General features: G+C 40.1%; 1 protein-coding gene across 7 annotated transcripts in view; it reads left to right on the top strand.

The window, feature by feature from the left end:
* Window positions 1-20,707, top strand: part of Pcgf5 (polycomb group ring finger 5) — a 112,076-nt gene that overhangs the window by 73,007 nt on the left and 18,362 nt on the right. For 4 of the 7 annotated variants that reach the window (XM_085834013.1, XM_085834017.1, XM_085834012.1 and 1 more), the window contains exons 3-6: window positions 15,288-15,384; window positions 17,905-17,960; window positions 18,056-18,115; window positions 18,593-18,625. In XM_085834013.1, coding sequence (XP_085690139.1) covers window positions 15,288-15,384; window positions 17,905-17,960; window positions 18,056-18,115; window positions 18,593-18,625 — 246 coding nt within the window. The remainder of the gene's footprint in view (window positions 1-15,287; window positions 15,385-17,904; window positions 17,961-18,055; window positions 18,116-18,592; window positions 18,626-20,707) is intronic. The other 3 variants (XM_085834015.1, XM_085834016.1, XM_021151645.2) reach the window with 3 other exon arrangements.

The following is a 20,707-nucleotide window of genomic DNA, read 5'->3' as shown; positions in this document are numbered from 1 at the left end:
CAGTTTTTAAAGATCTATCTCCTAGAATCACCATCTGTGAGTATATAAGAAAAAGATGGACTCTAGAGTAGGGAGTGGTGTTTGGTGGCCAAGACCAGAGGCTGTCCTTTGTCTCATAACAGGTCCTCAGGAGTGTGTGGGAGTTGTCTAAAGTGTGACATAGACCTGTGATTATATATGTTATAGACTTAGCAGGCTTTTCGCTGAAGTCAGGGACAAAGGAGCTTCATCCCAAAAGCTCAGAAGTGATAAATGCAATGCCATGCATTGGTTTTTAACCCTTTTTAGGTCAAGAATATTCTAGTTCTTCAGAAAAAAACTGTGTTCATAGACATGAAATTCTTTGGTATGGGATTTTTCTTTTTACTCTTTCAGAAATTATGGCAGTAATAATCCCTTGGAATAAGACATATGTAAAGAAGACAGGTTCACTGATTGATATAATTGATGATATGATGAACTCACTGTTTGATATAATTGATGATTGATACAATTGATGATAGGTGATTTTTGTCTCACATTAAGAATTGAGTTCATTCAGTGGGCTAATGTGTCTGCCACCAAGCCTAAGTTGGATTACACACACACACACACACACACACAGGGGTGGGGGAGAGAGACAGAGAATGTAATAGAATGTAGGAGTGGCTTTTAATCACGATGGCAGATTTTAATTGCTAATTCATTGGTTTTTGTTTTTAAGAGTTATTTTAATCATACGTATGTATTTGTGGGTTTGTGCACATGAGTGTAGGCACCCATAGAGGGGTCAGATTCCATGGAGCTGGAGTTGCAGATGGTTGTGAGCTGCCCACTGTGGGAGGCAGAACCGAAAGGTCCTCTGTAACTGTGTAAGAGCAGTACAAACTCTTAAGACTGAGCCATCTCTCCAGCTCCTATTTCTTGTTTTTGAACAAATACCATAGCCATATGGCTACTTAGTTAAGGAGTAGGGGGCTGATATTTAATGCTAAAATCTTATGCCCCATACTCCTGCTATTCAAAGTGCAGTCTCCAGGCTGGCATTATCCATGAGCAACAGTGTCACCTGGGAACTAATTAGCAGTGCAAATTCTTGGGCTTCACTGCAGACCTGCAGGATCAACCTCTGGGGATAAGGGTAGAAATCTGTATTAACAAGCCCTCTAGGTGATTTCTGTGTTATACTAGAGTCTGACAAGCACCACTCTAGGCCAGACCTTTGTCATCCTAGCATCCCTTAAATTAGACAGCTTACAATTTAATCATACTGTGATTAAAATAAATGTTAATAAAAGATTGAAGTTGTAGCTATTATTTATGGAGTTTGAGCTTTCTTTTCATTCATTGTCTTATTGAATTTAACTAAGACCCTTATAGCTGGGTAGTATTATTTGATCACTCAACAAATGTTTATTGGCACTTACATGTGCCAGGGATTATTCTTACCGCAGGAAACAGAACAGACAAGACAGGTCCAGCCCATGACCTCCTAGAACTTATGCTCTGATAAGTAGACCAACAATGGGCAAGAAAAGAATGAAGTTTTAGGTTCTGTATGTAACAAATGCTGTGGGAGAAATGCAGCAAGAAAAAAAAAAAAAAAAAAAAAAAAGGCCTTTCTTGGTAGTTACTATTTAGCAGAGACCGTAGGATAGGAAGACATGGGCTACAGTAAGGCTTGAGGGAAGTGTATTTCAGATCCTTGTTCCAATTCTCACAGATGGAGGATTGAGAAATACTAAAAATCACCCAGTAAATAGTTCCAGAGCACGGTCGTCATCTCACTGTCCAGCTCAGGCACATCTGCAAACGCATTGAGACATTTCCCTAACTCTCTTCTTTCTTCATCTAGTTACATTTATTTTTAATATTTCATTAACATTAGTTATATGTGAGAGAAAAAACTGGTTTCATGAGGTATTAGGTACTCAATAAGGATATAAGTCTACTATTAGTTCTGAATTGAATAGGTATTCTGATTAAAAAGATATTACTTTTGATGAAATTTCTAATGCTTTCTTTAGTTTTGGAGTAAAAATCTGTTTTTAGAAAAAGAAAACGTCCAGATTGAAACTCCATTACCATAGGCATACACACAACATCATAGGTTGCTGTAAAAATGAAGTCACCATCATACTGAGTTAAAGCTTCAGATAGTGCTTTGACACTCATTAATAAGAGTGATTACAGTGTTCATTTTGATGAACATTGAAATAGGAATAGTTGCTGATTTCAAACAGTCTAGGTATTAGCTGTTATAAGATTAAAGACAGATTATGTTAACTAAGCTTTTGAATTTTTTTTTATTTGCAAGCTGGGAGATAGTGAGGAATAAACCAGATAGCATGCATCATGGTAGGAGACACAGAAGGATAAACTAGGGTTAACAGAAATTTAAAAACTGAAATTATCTTGTATATTGATGTCTGATAAATAGGGACCAGAATGAATTGAACCAATACCAGCATTGAACTGAAGTCAGAGCATATAACAGAAAGTCATCAGTGCTAGAGATAATGGTAAATAAAGAGTATTAATTAAGAACCCAGCCTCCAGGCTGACCGTAAACTGGAGAGCTACTGTCTTTATTATAGAAAATAATATTTCTTTTGGATTCTTTGAAGAATCTTCACAATTGCTGAGGCTTTCTATATACTGATTTCAACAGACTACTGTATTTATAAAGTTAAGTGAGTAAACAAAACTTCTTCATTAGAATATTCGGTTTCCAGTTGAGAAAATGGTTCCTGTTGGAGTGGGTATGTTTTTATTGTTGCTGGTAAGCCAGAATTCCTTCATTTGCCATGTAGGTTTCTTTCTGACTTGACTACAGTGATACAGTTATAGGCCTAGAATCTGGGCTCTCTTTAGTATCCTAACCCCTATGACTTCCTTTTGTCTATACATACTTATTGAACCTGCTCTTGTTCAGACTCTGGCCCAGATACTTGGGGCATAGTAGGCAGTAGAGTATGCAGTAAAGTAAGTAATAAGTGTATGTTAGAAGGTTGGCATTCTCAGCTGTACATAAAGGGAAGGCCAGACTGAGGAAGGGGAATTGGACAATCAAGAAGGTGCTGCAGTTCCTAAAAGTCTGTGTCCAGGAAAAGCTTCAAGGCAGCCACTTTTGAGTTTGTGGTATAGAAGCTACTCCATCAGACACCTGAGAGATGTTCCAGGCAGAGAAAATAACTAAGATGAAAGGCTTGAAGGTGTGAATGTGGCTGGATAGCAGTGAGTGCAGAGGTGGGGGGGGGGGTGGCTGTGGGCACAGACAGTTAAGGATTTGGGTGGTTTGGGGTTTAATTTTTATTTTCTTTTATTTTTTATTAGATATTTTCTTTATTTAAATTTCAGATATTATCCCCTTTCCTGGTTTCCCCTCTGAAAACCTCTTACCCCTTCCCCGCCTCCCTCTGCTCACTAACCCACCTGCTTCCTGGCCCTGGCATTCCCCTATACTGGGGCATAGAACCTTCACAGGACCAAGGGCCTCTTCTCCCATTGATGTCCGACTAGGCCATCCTCTGTTACATATGCAGCTAGAGCCATGAGTCCCACCATGTGTTTTCTTTGGTTGTTGGTTTAGTCCCAGGGATCTCTGGGGTACTGGTTAGTTCATACTGTTGTTCCTCCTAGGGGGGCTGCAAACTCTTCTGCTCCTTGGGTACTTTCTCTAGTTCCTTCATTGGGGACCTTGTGCTCCATCCTATGGATGGCTGTGAGCATCCACTTCTGTATTTGTCAGGCACTGGCAGATAGGAGACAGCTATATCAGGCTCCTGTCAGCAGGCTCTTGTTGGCATCTGCCATAGTGACTGGTTTTGGAAGTTGTTTATAGGATGTGTCCCCAGTTGGGGCAGTCTCTGGATGGTCATTCCTTTAGTCTCTACTTCACACTTTGTCTATGTAACTCCTTCCATGGGTATTTTGTTCTTCCTTCTTCTTGAGTTTCATGTATAATGCCAGTCGTATCTTGGGTATTCCAAGCTTCTGGGCTAATATCCACTCATGGGTGAGTGCATATCATGTGTGTTCTTCTGTGATTGGGTTTCCTCACTAAGGATGATATCATCCAGATCCATCCATTTGTCTAAGAATTTCATAAATTCATTGTTTTTAATAGCTGAGTAGTACTCCACTGTGTAAATGTACCACATTTTCTGTATCCATTCCTCTGTTGAGGGGCATCTGGGTTCTTTCCAGCTTCTGGCTATTATAAATAAGGCTGCTATGAACATAGCATGTGAGCATGTGTCCTTATTAACAGTTGGAACATCTTCTGGGTATATGCCCAGGAGAGGTATTGCTGGATCTTCCGGTAGTACCATGTCCAATTTTCTGAGGAACCGCCAGACTGATTTCCAGAATGGTTGTACAAGCTTGCAATCCCACCAGCAATGGAGGAGTGACCCTCTTCCTCCACATCCTTGCCAGCATTTGCTGTCACCTGAGTTTTTGATCTTAGCCATTCTGAATGGTGTGAGGTGGAATCTTAGGGTTGTTTTGATTTTCATTTCCCTGATGATTAAGGATGTTGAACATTTCTTTAGGTACTTCTCAACCATTCGATACTCCTTAGTTGAAAATTCTTTGTTTAGTTCTGTACCCCATTTTGAATAGGGTTTTTGGTTTTCTGTAGTCTAACATCTTGAGTTCTTTGTATATAGTGGATATTAGCCCTCTATCAGATTTAGGATTGGTAAAGATCTTTTCCCAATCTGTTGGTTGCCTTTTTGTATTATTGATAGTGTCCTTTGCCTTACAGAAGCTTTGCAGTTTTATGAGGTCCCATTTGTTAATTCTTGATCTTAACAGTACAAGCCATTAGTGTTCTGTTCAGGAATGTTTCCTCTGTGCCTATATCTTCACACCTCTTCCCCACTTTCTCCTTTATAAGTTTCAGTGTCTCTGGTTTTATTATGTGGAGTTCCTTGATCCACTTAAACTTGAGCTTTGTACAAGTAGATAAAAATGGATCAATTCACATATTTCTACATGATAACTGCCAGTTGAGCCAGCACCATTTGTTGAAAATGCTGTCTTTTTTCCACTGGATGGTTTTAGCTCCTTTATCAAAGATCAAGTGACCATATGTGTGTAGGTTCATTTCTGGGTGTCCAGGTCTATTACATTGATCTATCTGTCTGTCACTGTACCAGTACCAAGCAGTTTTTATCACAATTGCTCTGTAGTGCAGCTTGAGGTCAGGCATGGTGATTCCACCAGAGGATCTTTTATTGTTGAGAATAGTTTTTGCTATCCTAGGTTTTTTTGTTATTCCAGAAGAATCTGCTGATTGCCCTTTCTAATTCCTTGAAAAATTGAGTTGGAATTTTGATGGGGATTGCATTGAATCTTTAGATTGCTTTCGGTACTATATTAATCCTGCCAATCCATGAGCATGGGAGATCTTTCCATCTTCTGAGATCATCTTCGATTTCTTTCTTTAGAGACTTGAAGCTCTTATCATACAGATCTTTAACTTTCTTAGTCAGAGTCACGCCAAGGTATTTTATATTATTTGTGACTATTGTGAAGGGTGTTGTTTCCCTAATTTCTTTCTCAGCCTGTTTATCCTTTGTGTAGAGACAGGCCACTGATTTGAATTAATTTTATATCTAGCTACTGCACTGAAGCTGTTTATCAGGTTTAGGAGTTCTCTGGTGGAATTTTTGGGGTCACTTATGCATACCATCATATCATCTGCAAATAGTGATATTTTGACTTCTTCCTTTTCAATTTGTATCCCTTTGATCTCCTTTTATTGTCTAATTGCTCTGGCTAGGACTTCAAGTACTGTATTGAATAGGTAGGGAGAGAGTGGGCAGCCTTGTCTAGTCCCTAATTTTAGTGGGATTGCTTGAAGTTTCTCTCCATTTAGTTTGATGTTGGCTACTGATTTGCTGTATATTGCTTTTATTATGTTAAGGTATAGGCCTTGAATTCCTGATCTTTCCAAGACTTTTATCATGAATGGGTGTTGGATTTTGTCAAATGCTTTCTCAGCATCTAATGAGATGATCATGTACTTTTTTTTCCTTTGAGTTTGTTTATATAGTAGATTATGTTGACAGATTTCTGTATATTTAACCATTCCTGCATCCCTGGGATGAAGCCTACTTGATCATGATGGATGATTGTTTTGATGTGTTCTTGGATTCAGTTTGCGAGAATTTTATTGAATATTTTTGCATCGATATTCATAAGGGAAATTGGCCTGGAGTTCTACTTCTTTGTTGGGTCTTTGTGTGGTTTAGGTATCAGAGTAATTGTGGCTTCATAGAATGAATTAGGTAGAGTACCTTCTGCTTCTATTTTGTGGAATAGTTTGTAAAGAACTGGAATTAGATCTTCTTTGCAGGTCTGATAGAACTCTGCACTAAACCCATCTGGTCCTGGGCTTTTTTTGGTTGGGAGACTATTGATGACTGTTTCTATTTCTTTAGGGGATATGGGACTGTTTTAGATCATTAATCTGATCCTGATTTAACTTTGGTACCTGGTATCTGTCTAGAAAATTGTCCATTTCATCCAGGTTTTCCAGTTTGTTGAGTATAGGCTTTTGTAGTAGGATCTGATGATTTTTTTCGATTTCCTCAGGTTCTGTTGTTATGTCTCCCTTTTCATTCCTGATTTTGTTACTTAGGATACTGTCCCTGTGCCCTCTAGTTAGTTTGGCTAAGGGTTTTATCTATTTTGTTGATTTTTCTCAAAGAACCAGCTCCTGGTTTGGTTGATTCTTTGTATAGTTCTCTTTGTTTCCACTTGGTTGATTTCAGCCCTGAGTTTATTTCCTGCCCTCTACTCCTTGGGTGAATTTGCTTCCTTCTGTTCTAGAGCTTTCAGATGTGCTGTTAAGCTGCTAGTGTGTGCTCTCTCCAGCTTCTCTTTGGAGGCACTCAGAGCTATGAGTTTCCCTCTTAGGACTGCTTTCATTGTGTCCCATAAGTTTGGGTATGTTGTGCTTCGTTTTCATTGAACACTAAAAAGTCTTTAATTTCTTTCTTTATTTCTTCCTTGACCAAGTTATCATTGAGTAGAGTGTTGTTCAGCTTCCACATGTATGTGGGCTTTCTATCATTTATGTTGTTATTGAAGATCAGTCTTAGTCCGTGGTGATCTGATAGGATACATGGGATAATTTCAATATTTTTGTATTCATTGAGGCCTGTTTTGTGTCCAATTATATGTTCAATTTTGGAGAAGGTAACAAGAGGCACTGAGAAGAAGGTATATCCTTTTGTTTTAGGATAAGATGTTCTATAGATATCTGTTAAATCCAGTGTTTTATAACTTCTGGTAGTTTCACTGAGTCTGTTTAGTTTCTGTTTCCATGATCTGCTCATTGCTAGGAGTAAGGAGTTGAAGTCTCCCACTATTAATATGTGAGGCTCTAATGATGCCAAGTTAGTCTTGGTTTCTGTTGGTAAGATTCTTACATTTGCCTTTCACCATTTGATAATCTCTGGTGTTAGATGCTCTTAATGTCTCTAGCTGGAGATTGTTCCTCTGGTGAGTCTGTAAGCCTGGGAGACCAGTGAACAGAGGCCTGTAGAACAGCCCCATCTCCTAGGTGCAGATGTAGGCCGGTAGGACCCTTCCCAACTGTTCTGCCACCTCTGCAGCCTGTGCACTCCTGAGAGAATTCACTGGAGAGAAATCGTTTGTTTTTTTTTTTTTCATGTTTGTTTGTTTGTTTGTTTGTTTGTTTGTTTTAATGAAGGCCCATTTCATGGATAGAGTTGAGTAAGGAATAATACAAACTGGATTGTAATTAAAAGAGTCACCTGAACTATTGCACCGAAACTAGAAATGTCAGGATCACATTACAGTATTGCAGAAAAGAGATGGTGGTGCTTGTACCAAGGTGGAGGTGCTGGTAAAATTCTGAACACATTTTGAAGGTAGATCCACACTTGTTAATGAATTGAAGATCATCAGCGTATACAACATACATAAGCAATGAAACTATGAAGGAAATGAATGTGGACTACAGAATAGAATACCAGAGGGCACTCTCCAGCTTTATCCAGGAGAAAGTAAGAGGAACCGAGGGACAGGAGGACTCTGGGTGTCAAGAGCAGGGGAGTTGGCTGAGCTTCCTGTGTTTGGTGAGTTAGTAAGAACAGATTTAGCTGTACAGATCCTTTTAAGAGCAGTTTAAGTGGATAGAAAGAGAAAAATATATATTTGGGGAAACAGCAAGCTTTTACTTTTCTAGTTTGACTATGAATAATGCATTTAACTCTTGTAACTATGCAGGAGATCTCCCATTGAGATCATCTGAGTCCTGTACTTAACCGTAGTAAAGGCAAACAAGGAGTGAAAAATAAGGTCTGAAAGAGAGAAAGAAAGCGAGGGAGTATATTGGTATGAATTTCCACTTTTTTGCAAAGGAGAACAAAGCAATGGAGCAATGGCTGCAAGGGATGTAGTCAACAAAAGTTCATTTTACAGGAAGGAGATGGCATGTCTGTATGCTAATACAAATCTTTAGTAGGGATTTATATATCTTGTGACAAATGTCAGAGAAGCCATCAGCATATGGGGCTGAAATTACAGCAATAGGTCCAGGAGTGTCTGGGAGCAGGTTAGAGCACCGAGCGGAGGTGCTAGTGGAGGAGGACATGTTCCTTTGATTCCATATTTTCTGTCTTCAGTAAAATAGGAAGTGAGGAGTGAGAAGGGGATCATCTGATGGGGTTTGGGAAGAGACTAGCATGGAGCAAGTGGACTTGGGGGCATTGAGAATGACTCACTGGCAGATGAAAACCCCACTTTGTGAGGTTCGTGCTCAGGATTGATGGTGAGATCTATCAGCATGGTTTCATGTTTTTCTTCCACAATGCCCAGCTATAATAAAAACATGTTGCCCTCCTTCTTTGAGGGTATCATTATATGTACCATTCTTTAAAAAGAACAAAAATAAACCAAAACCAAAGAAGCAAAAACAGTCTCACCTGCAGTTCTGGCTGGCCTGGGGTTGGTCTCTAACTCTTACAGACAGGTCTGCCTCTGTCTCTCCGGTGTGGGGTTAAAACCTATACAAACACGTCTGGCTTTGAATCATTCCTTTTACTTTTCTTAACGTTCTGCAGTGCTAGAGGTCAAGCCTTCCACCACTGAACTAGAATCTTAATCCTATAGTTACTGTTGGCAATATTTTTCAGTTTCTGATGTTGAGGACTTTTATCTGCTAACAGGTTATAAGTAGACTGTAGGAGAGGTATGTCTCCTGCTTCTCATAACACATATTCCTACATGCATAACTAATACTGATTTAAAAATTCTCTAATGGCTACAATTTGCTTCCGTGAGCTTTATTTTTTCTCCTATGTTGTTACATACAGCTTGCCTCAAAACCCTAGAGTGATAACAATTTCATGGTGTACATCAGAATAGCATTTTTGTTTTTCCTACTTCCTAGACAGCTGTATCCCTTTTCCACTGAACAAAGAAACAGGCATCAAGGGAGAGGTTTTGAACAGCTCAGGGCAGAGACTGGGCTTTATGCACTGAGTAGGAAGGGGACCCTTTTAAGCTGAGGAAAGCAGGAAAGGTGACATTTCTGTAGGCGGCTTTAACAATGAGTGGATGCAGTGGAAGGAGTCAGGTAAAGTTCAGCAGATGCTGCAGTGTCACCACTTTCCTTACCAATCAAGTGTCCTTACATTACATGTGCTCACACGCCAACTCCTATGCCACCCTGCTATGGTCTAGATGAGGCCTGCTCCCCAAGGATCTGTATGTCCGAGGCTTGGTCCCTGTGTTACGGTGCAGGAGGCAGTACATCCTTATAATGTTTTTGGTTGGCAAGTAAGACCAGTACACCTAGATGTTTCTAACTTCAGCCCTTGGGCAGTTTAATAAATAGAGTGTTACTACTGGATGGCAATGTTGAAGATATGAGATAAAATCTGATTATTATTTTATGGGCAGTAATGTCAGAATTAATGCTCAGAAGAAGAAATCTGAATTACCTTGTGCTATCAACGCTGGGAAGCTTGGGCTCTGATAGGTAAGAGATGTGGGTAGGCTGTGTTTCCAAGATAGGCCAACAAATTGCTTTGTGCCTGTTGTGTAGATTCCCCCCAAACCATGAAAATGAGGAAATGGGATAGCTCTTGTTTAGCTCAGCTGGGAAATCAGCGTGTAGCAGTGTAGCAAAGCAGTTTCCTTCTGAATGATTGGGAAGAGACTGTGAGCTAACTTCTAGCCCAGAAGGCAATGCTGGAATGTACTGAACATGAAGGTTAGGGGAGAAGTGTTAGTTGATATTGGGCAAGAACCTACCCCACCCCACTTTGCCTCAGAAAAGAGGAAGTATCTTACATGAGAAGATAGTTTTCATAGAGGTGAATTAATATGTCTTAACATCACATCTGGGTTACAAAGTAGAAATGGTTATAAGGTATTAGCCACAAAGTTATAGACATTCTAATTCTAGTGGTGCGCCTACCTGTTATGGGTGTATCAAACCAGTCATGGTCTGATAGTATTCAATACCTTATATTAATTACATTAATTCTGACCGTTTGCTCACCCAGTAATCTAATTTACAGAAAGAGCTCACATTTAAGTTACCAGGCACTGTAAACCAGTGATTGCTTTTGGACTCCATAAAAACCAACTAAGGTAGATTATTATCTTTTTGAAGGTCTCTTATACACAGGTACAAATAAGTAATTTGCCTAATGACAGGAGTGTGTGAAGTTGGGGTGTGGGCAGTGTGGCAAGGTTATCTGGAATGGCCGTGCTCCACTACTCTGGCTTCTCTACTTTGCTCCTAACTCTTATACTGTTTGATTCTATCTTGTCCTGTGCGAGTGATTTATCCTCAGGGTTAATGAAGTGCTTCTGATTATAGTTTAGCAGAGAGCCGAATCCTAGTCTGGGGCACTCTAACAGATTCTGCTGAGGAAGATGTTTGTGAGCAGCTTCTGCCCACCTTCCCTCCCCTTGGCCAGTGTTTGCCAATTCCCTTCTGGCTCCCCTGGTGAGGGAGCTTTGCAGAGTCCACAAGGGAACCTGCAGATACCTTCTTTAAAAACTGTCTGGTCCAGTTTGTGCTGCCCATCTCAATTTAGAAAATCTCTATTAGAGAGCATAATAGCCATCTCCCTGTAAATTTTTATATTTGACCTTGTTCAAACCTAAAGAATTCAGTTAGTAATCTCTTTTTCATTTTAAGGATAATTCTGGTGAGGTCATGATAAATTAGGAATACAAACTCTTACCTTTTGAGTATTATTCAGAGACCAGTTGAGTTAGCCAGGAGGACAGATGAGCATTTACAGATCTTGGAGTTAAATCTTTAAGGTTCCTTAAAATGTGCTTTATTGCTAGATTTCAGTTTATAAACTCTCACCTGTGTGTCCTAGTGATGAAGTCTTTAACCACCAGAGCCATGTCCCCACCTCATTTCCTCCCATTGTCACTGAACTTCAGGCCTGAATTCCCTCAAGCTTTGATTTGTGTGATATATACATGGCGCTTATTTAGCACCTTATAAAATCCAACAAGGAGGTATATTTCCTAGAGTTTTATTTCTTAAAGAAACGAACAAACAAGCTACTTGAAAAGCCATTTTGTGTATGTAGTATACTAAAAGAAATCTAATTCTATGAGTTGACTAGTACAACTCCCAAAACAGTGAGCAAGGTAGCCTCAGTCTATATATTATAGGTGTGTGGGGGAAGATTGGCAGCAAGAGGTATATCATACAGATGTGCATTGATTTTGGAATGAACTCTGGATTCACCCGAAGCCCTTCACCTTGCACTGTCCTTATGTCAGACAGTTTGTCCTCTGCTCAGTCTTCATGTATGAGGTCCAGTACTCTACCCAATTAGGACTGTGGTGAAAATCAAATCATTAATGTGTCTGATTTCAGTGGTTCTCAGTCTGTGGGTTACAACTTCTTTGGCAAACTTCTGTGTCCAAAAATATTTACATTATGATTCCTAATGGTAGCAGAATTAGAGTTATGAAGCAGCAACAAAAGTAGTTTTATGGTTAGGGATGACCACAGCATGAGGAACTGTATTAAAGGATCGCAGCTCTGGGAAGACTGAGAACCACTGAATTGATGCACTGAATTGCATGTTGACTAGGGTGAGGGCTGCTGTGTGTAATTCCTTCCCTGTATTGATGATGATGGCAGCCATCCAGCCAACACCAAGAGCATAGAGGATTACTAGGATAAAAATGGGCTATTGTTCTACATCTTAAATTTTTCTTTATGTTTAATGCTAGTTTTAAGTGTTAACCTCTAAAAAGAAAATTTCCAATTTATGCCATAAAGCCTGCATTTTGGTCTTAGTGTCGCCCGCCGCCTTTCATCAGGCAGACCCACAGAAGCTGCTTGCTTTTCATTTGCAGAAATGCATCAAGTACTGTATCTCATATATTCCGGTGGAAAAGAAACTCACTCCTGGATGGGGGTTTCTGTCCATTTAGAGCAGTACTCTTCAGTAGCCATGACTGTGATCCACCACCAGGCATGGTGACTCTTGCGTGTAATTTCAGCTCTACAGAGGCTGAGGCAGGGGAATGACAAGTTTGTAGTGTGCCTGAGCCATACAACAACTCAAGACCACTCTGAACTACTGAGACCCCCATCTCAAACTAAACCTTTAAATGAGGATACAGTGATGCAATATATACCTATCATAAGCAAAGCCCCTAAACACCCCATCACCAAAGTAGCCCACACATATAATTAAAAAATATCTAGTATTTGTAGAGGGCTGGAGAGATAGCTCAGTGCTTAAGGCTGCTCTTCTGGAGGCAGGGGACGCCATATTCTATTGATTACACTGTCATGGTGGCTCCCAACCATCTATAACTCTAGGTCCAGGGCATCTTATGCCTTCCTCTGGCCTCTGAGGTGCACAGAGGTACATGCAGATAGCACATCCATCTGCACAGAGTATCTTATGGTCATATTGAAAAGGAACAAGGTTAGTAGTGAACCCGGTATATCTTAAAAACAAACAAACAAACAAACCCTGTCATTCCAATGTATATCATAAAAATTATTGGTTATTTTTATATTAAATGTTTTAAATCTAAGGTGTATTTATAATTATAGCACATCTCAAATTAACTACATTTCAAGTGCTCAATAACAGCATGTGGCCAGTGACTATCATTTTGAACAGTCCAGATCTAGATTTTGGATGAGTATTCCTCATCAGCTTCTGAGTACTGGTGCTGCTCTGTCGATAAGCAACACACACATCTTACTTTTAGAACTTTGTGTGCCTTCGATGCTTCAGCCTGACATCTCTTTGATTAGATACCTTAGATTGGAATTGGTATCCCTGAGAGGGTAAGGTCTAACCTTCAGAGTCTTGGCTGCTCTAATGAGGATTTGCTGTGGGCATGCTGTGTACCTGTGTTTGGTCAACAGGTAGACAACCATGGATTGCTGAGTTTGTTGAGTGAACCACAAGAATCAGAGCTCCAAGTCAAGATTAGCAGTATCGGGCTTTGTTAAAACCCTTTACTCCTGTTTCTTATCTGTCTTAAATTTCAGAACTAGCTAATGACTCTGGGGAAAGAGCACATACCAGGAATTTTCTAAAGGAATTCTGTCTCTCTGTTTTCTGTTCCAGTGTGGCTTAACAAGGCAATCTAAGAGATTAATTTTGACTTTTGAACAACCATTTGAGAACCCTTTTGGAATCTAGGTGTGGTGCTTACCTGTAATCCCAGGTACTTGAGAGATGGAAACAGGAGGATGTAAAATAGTAAACTCAGAACCAGCCTGGGCTTGTATCAAACAAACAATTTTTTAAATAAACTCTTTAGGGATCAGTATATTATGAAGAACAAAACAGATACGTCTCTAGTTTATAGTTGACAAACTTGTATTATCTTAGTTTTAAAACATGCCTTCTGATGTTGTCTTTCACCTAGATTTCAGGAGAATTATAGAGAGTAGGTTACAACATTTGGACTAAAGAGAAATATATGGGACTTCATCAAAGGACACAGACAGACCTGTTGATTTCAACTTCTTTCGAAGCCTACCCTGATCATTGCATCTATACAACTGCCAGACACGGGGCTTTGTCTCTACCTTCTTAAGAGGAGGGGAGATAAGGCTACCACTTATCATTAACTAAAATTTGCATGCCTTTCTAAGCATAAAACACACTCATGGGGACTTTATGCCATTCATTCCTGCATTGCCAGCTCCCAGTGTAATGCATTCAGTTCATTGAGTAAACGAGCAATTAAGTAAAATAAGTGATGTTATTTCCCATATTTACCAAGTAATTTAAAAATTAAATGCCTGGCAGTGTTCTCTGTAGTATGTATGATATGCTGAGTTTTCAGACCTAATCTCAGTGGTAGGAATCTTAGTGTTTGCTCTTGACCAGTTATTTAGATAAACTTCTTCTGTTAGAGCATGTGGGATATAAAGAAAAGAAAGAGGGTAGCTTGGAGTCCGATTATAAAAGGAAGGGAAGCAAGTCCAGAGAAGATGTGAAAATACATAAAGAAATACTATGGGAAGGGGAGTTCTTGGGATAGGGATCGGATTGCAGTTCAGGTGTTGAGATGTTGTATAAGACAAATTTGGGCAGAGCAGTTGGCTTACAAGGTAACAGAAGCTTAGGTAAAGATAGAAGGAACTCATGACCACAGAGGTTAGGACTGCTGAGAAGAAGTGTGGGCTGTGTTGCCATATGGCTCTGACCTTCTGATCTTTATTTAACTTCTAGTCACCCTTGTCCACTTCTCAGTCATCTCCAGTTCACCTCTTGTGCCTTTGTGCCACTGTGGCACCTGTGATCACAAGTTCACCTTGTTTGTTAAAGACAAGAAATTCTATGGTAACTGCTGCTTTGTCCTGGGAGCCACCCTGGTGGTATAAATGTTGGTATAAGCAATCCAAACATGTTGAAAACTCTGAAGGGTTTTGTTTTTCCTGGGCTGTAGATTAACCCTGGGGCCTCACAGACAATAGACTTCACCACTGAGCTAAACGTCCAGCCCCTCAAGTTTTACTGAGAACTGTTTGTATTTCATTCAAATAAACTATTAGCAAAGAATTAAATAAATAAAAGCAAAATTAACAATTTTTACTTTTCTCTGTCCTACTTTTTAAGTAAGAAAGACCCATTTCTGTAAAATACACATTTTAAATGAGTAGAGTATATTTAGTTTATAATTATATTAATAGAAACAAAAAGTAAAGTGGGATTTTCTTTTGATATTATGGCAGTGGGCTCTGATTTTGGTTGTGTAATTCTAGAAGTTTGTAATTTTAACCTTTTATCTCTTCCTAGTCTGTAAGACCTGTATTGTCCAGCACTTTGAAGACAGCAATGATTGTCCAAGGTGTGGCAACCAAGTTCATGAAACAAATCCATTAGAAATGTTAAGGTAAAGAAATATATGTTATCTGATTTTAATTAATTATATACATTTGAAATATTTATCATTTATTATGCTATTTGAACATATTTTAGGTCTTAGGCATTTAAAGTCTTTTTAAAGCATTTTATTTCATTTTTAAATCCTTTAATAAAAGTTTTAAATAAGATTACATAATATTTAGGAAATGTATCTGCAATTAGAATGGCAACTTTCTCTTGGGATTCTCAGAATGACTTCAGTTATTTTCAGAAGGAGGTGAACTATGTTGGATAAAGGTATTAAAATTATCAGGAAGGTAATAGTAGGAAAAAAAAAATGTGTGCTGGGAAAAAAAAAGAGATTGGCAGGTGATGGGACCAAAGAAGGAAGGATGGTGTGGGGTGATTAAGAAGGCAGAGATGGAGACAGACTGAAGTAGTTCTCATAAGGCTGGTGAAAGGAAGGAGTCGGTGCTTTCACTGTGAGCCTATTTGGGAATATGGTTCCATTTAAAACTTGTAGAGAGTGAGGCAGTGAGGGCTGTTCTGTGCCATTCTGGAGGGTTTGATGAGACAGTCTTGACATAAATGGGCAAAAGGAGATGGCTGCGTTGTTTAGCATCTCTTAGAAAAATAGAGAACTAGAGGTAAGGTGTGAGGTAACACTTGAGTTTCAAGCTACAAAGTCAGATGAGGACCCTGGAAATATGGCTCATGGGAAACTGAAGGAAAGTGGAGTAAGGAGAGCAGCAGGAAGCACTCAGCCCTCCATCTCTGGGTTCTGCCTCCAGTGAATTTGGCCAACCATCCATCAGATATATTTGCAAGAAAAATTGCTTCTGTACTGAACATTTAATTGCCATTATTCCCCAAACAATACACTCCATTGTCTTACTATATGCAGACTACACACAGCTGGTCTGAAGCTACGGGAAGACATGTATTAGATAGTCCTACACAGTGAGGTTTCTATGAAGAGCTTGACCATCCAGATCTGATATCTGTGAGGAGACCTGGGACCTGCTCCCCAACACTGGGGTCTGAATTCAGTTGGATAAAAAATATGTAGGCACATAGACAGGGCAAAAAATTAAAATGAGGGAAGGGAATTTCAGAGCACAAGTGTTACACCATGCTGTCAGATTGCTGATAAACTATCCTGGTCCTAGGGACTAATTAATAGGGAGTTTAGGAAGGTAAAAGCAATAACAGTATATAACAAACATAACAAACTATGCTTTTCAAAAAAATTCAGGTTGAAAGAAGATTAGGAAACAAAGTGTCTGTGTATATCCATATGTGTGTCTACAACAGGTATGTGCAGAATCCAGAGAAAGGCATTAGATCTGGAGCCAAAGTTATAGGCAGTTGTGAGCCATCCACTTCTGTGTTGGGAACTGATCTCCAGTCTGCTGCAAGAGCCGCAAGTATTCTTAACTGCTGAGCCATCTTTCCACCTCCAGAAATAGCTTTACAAGACACTTAAGGAAAAGATTTTGCCCCTTTAGATGTTTGATGTCAGAGAAGAAGAATGTTGTTAGCAGGACCAAGCTGAAGCAAGAACAGGTGTTGTAGAAAAGCAAAGGAATGGGCTGAGGAAACAAAGCCAGGAACAGAAAATAAGAATACTGAGATGAGTGCACTTTTGTCTATGGATCTAGAATGGTCACACTGCCTGAATTCCTCAGAGAAGGAAATGGGGAGCATTTGATTTTAGAAAAGAAGACAAATTCTTGTTGGGATTTGAAGAGTGAGAATGTTAGCTGTTGCTGCATGACAAAGCACACCAAAATTAATGCTTCCTGGCAGGCAGGCATCCCTCGCTCTTCACCCTTGGAGTGGGTTAATGAGCAGTCTGCCCTCAGTTAGCTCTGCTCACTCCTGCAACTTGAATTGACTACGGTGTCCCGCCATGTGTTGGGATGGACTGGCCCTGGAGTGATGTAGGCCCTCCTCTGCTGCTCTACATGGAGCACAGGAAGAAGTGCAGTGCCCCCTAAGGCTAGGCCCAAGCTCAGTATCATTTGTCCAACACTCTTTTTGGTCTAAGCAGTTTTCCAGGGTAGTTCTTATTCTTGGAATTGGGAGTTCTCCCAGATCTGGGATCTACTTTTTAAACAAGAGAAGAATGGCAAAGGCACAAAGTGTACATCTACAGAAGGCTGGGAACTTTGGGACTATTTTTCCACATTAGAATACTACCAGAGGCCAGGCCGTGGTGACGCACACCTTTAATCCCAGCACTTGGGAGGCAGAGGCAGGCGGATTTCTGAGTTCAAGGCCAGCCTGGTCTACAAAGTGAGTTCCAGGACAGCCAGGGATATACAGAGAAACCCTGTCTCAGGAAAAAAAAAAAAAAAAAAGAAGAAGAATACCACCAGAGGAAGGCTTGTTGAAGTAAGTGTGCTTTGTTGGCAGGCAACAGTAGTGTAGTGAATACACTCAAATCGTCTGCCTGTGTTTCCTAATATGTGTAAGAAATCACAAACTGTTTGCATATTGGGTTTTGATATCATCATTGTTTATCCCCACTGCCTACCCTCTGCAGGCTGGATAACACGTTGGAGGAAATTATCTTTAAATTAGTGCCTGGACTACGAGAACGTAAGTTCCCTTTGGGTTCTACGGACTAGGGTTTTGTATTTCCATTAAAGAGTTCATGTTCCTATGGTTTTCATATTTTTTTTCCTTCAAATTAGAAGAACTTCAGCGTGAGTTGGAATTTTGGAAGAAAAATAAACCTCAAGAAAATGGGCAAGGTAACTGTCTGACAGCTTCTCTCGTTGTTCTGCTTTCTGTTATATTGGTGGAGTAATGTCTTTCCACACTCAAAGTTTTCCTGTGCAAGACTCATGCAGCCCTGCATGAGAGTTTATCTGAATCTATGCAGAACTGCATGACTCCTTGAAGGTAATTGGAAAGAGGACATTGGACTTTGGGGAGAAAAGGAAGGAGAAAACGGAATAGATAATACTAGCCATAGTCTCAAGACAGGAAAACGTCTGAGGTAAGAAACAGGCTTAGTATGCACCTCGATCCTGAGAGCATCTCAGTTTTACCTCACTTATAACGCCACTTTAATAGGGACAAAGGTGGAGTGTGGCTGAGAGCTAGGTCAGGATTTGTTGTGCTCTGACGCTCTGAAGGGAACACAGGTAGGAACAGTGGTTCAGGCTTAGGTCTTGGGTCTGTCAGCAAGTGTCTCTGTGTACTCATCAAGATGTTCCTGTCACCAGGCCCAGTGTCCAAGTTTCTACTCGGAGACCCAGGTAATAATAATTTCAGCAGGGCTGGGAGGGAGATGGATGGACAGAGAGAGGGGGAAGAGGGGGAGGAGAGAGAGCGAGAGAGCTGGAGTGCACATTGGGTGAAATGCTTGCCTCAAAAGCACGAGGGCCTGAGTTTAATCCCCAGAAGTCATGTACAAAGAGACGTGGGCCAGCGAGATGCTCAGTGGGTACAAGTGTTTGCACAGACTCTTTGGTCCCTCAGTCCCTCAGGATGACAAAAGAAAACTGACTTCAGAGATTTGTCTCTGACATCCACATGTGTATCTGCACACACGGTTTTTATGTAAGCACTGGGAAGGCAGAGAGAGGCCGGTCTCTGGGGCTTGCTGGTCAGCCAGCCCAGCCTAATAGTTGAGTTCCAGGCCAGTGAGAAACCCCACCTCAAAAATACAGGGTCGATAGCATTGAGGAAGAACATCCAAGATTGACTGACTCCTGGCCTCCATGCACACATGCACATCCGTGCACACATGCATTTACACACAGTAACAACAACAGTCTCAGCAGAGTGGAGTGTATTACTGGCCATACATGCATGCATGTGTATGCATGGACATACAAAGTGGCTTTAGCTATAAAGTAATATCATTCCTCATGTTTTTACACACAGACTTCATTCAGGATTCTAAAATCAAAGTGGCCTCTGTGCATATGTGAACTTAGTCTCTCAGTTCACATAGGAGTTTTTGAGTTATAAAGTCTCATAAAATCAGTGCCATTTAAGATGGGTGCGGAATGGCTTCAATAGTTAGACTTAACTTGTAGAGGGGAAGGCTTTTCATTGATGTAGGTGTTTGGTTCATAAAAGACAGTGTCTGTACATGGGTTCTATGTAATGAGGATGGGAAGGGGAGCCATTTCTGCACTTTTGTTAGGTGCAGTGTAAATCTTTTACTATCTAGAACAAGGACCAGCCTCTCATTGGTAGGTAAATGTACTTCTTGGTTAGCTGACTTTTCATATTTGGCCTAGGCAGATAGATTCCATCTAAAACAGTCCTGAATCTTACATAGTTGTGGATTTCATTTACCCCTCACCCTGCACTTGCCCTTTTACCTTTTCCTGGGCCCTAGCACCATAATGATGAGAATGGCAACTCTTTGTATATTTGACAAGAAGCAGCCAGGAGGAGATGGATAGGGAAGGAGAAAGGAAGTTGATTACTCTGTGACTGACAGTTCAGGGATGCTGTTATGACAGGGAAGGCATGGGAGCAAGAGCAGGAGGCTCCTGGTCACTTTGAATCCATTGTCACAAAGAAGAGACCAGGAAGTGGAGCTGGGCAGTAAAACCTCAAGACCCACTCCCAGTGACCCACTTCCTCCAGCGAGGCTCCACCTCATAAAGGCTTCGTAACCTCCGAGACAGCACCACCATTCAAGCACATGAGCCTATGGTGGGGGTATTTCCTGTTCACTCGTTATGCCCTTTAATCGTGTTATTGTTACCTCAGACTAAGCACACTGCACGTCTAACGCGTTGTCCAAGCTATTCCATAAATACGTCAATCGATACAGTTGTATCATGTAACATTATAAATAAATTTTGTTATAGGAAATATATTCAAATTTTCTTAATGGAATTTTAACATGTTAAATGGCTACAACGCGTATTTTTAAAATTATTTTTTCTGTAGTTGGTTTTATAAATAATTTCAAGTTTTGAGAACTTTTAGGATACCAACTTAGTTTTAATTTGAACACATCTTTTATTGAATTAGGAAGAATTTTGTATCCTATTTGCCTTCTAAAGTGTCCTAACCACTTTTTTGTTCAAATATAGCTAATCTAGAATATTTCTTAATCCAGAGTCTTGCTCTGTTTGTTACAAAGGTGAGAAGACGGCTCTTTCTTTTCCCACATTTACACTAAACCCATGTACAGACGCTGTCTTTTATAAACCAAACATGAAGCTCAGTGAAACTCACCCCAAATTAAAGGCCAAATCCAATAATATTTTGAAAGGATCAAATAGGAAAAGGAAGATAAAATTCATAAACCAGGATATAAAAAAAGTCTAGAAATCTTACGCTGTTTTAAGTTTCTGATGGCCTCTGATGGA

The sequence above is a fragment of the Mus caroli genome, unplaced genomic scaffold, assembly GCF_978045245.1.
Source record: "Mus caroli unplaced genomic scaffold, Mus_caroli_1 scaffold_20, whole genome shotgun sequence".
Classification (NCBI taxonomy): domain Eukaryota; kingdom Metazoa; phylum Chordata; class Mammalia; order Rodentia; family Muridae; genus Mus; species Mus caroli.
The sequence above is the reverse complement of the archived record's forward strand: the minus strand, read 5'-3'. Positions and strand labels throughout refer to the sequence as shown.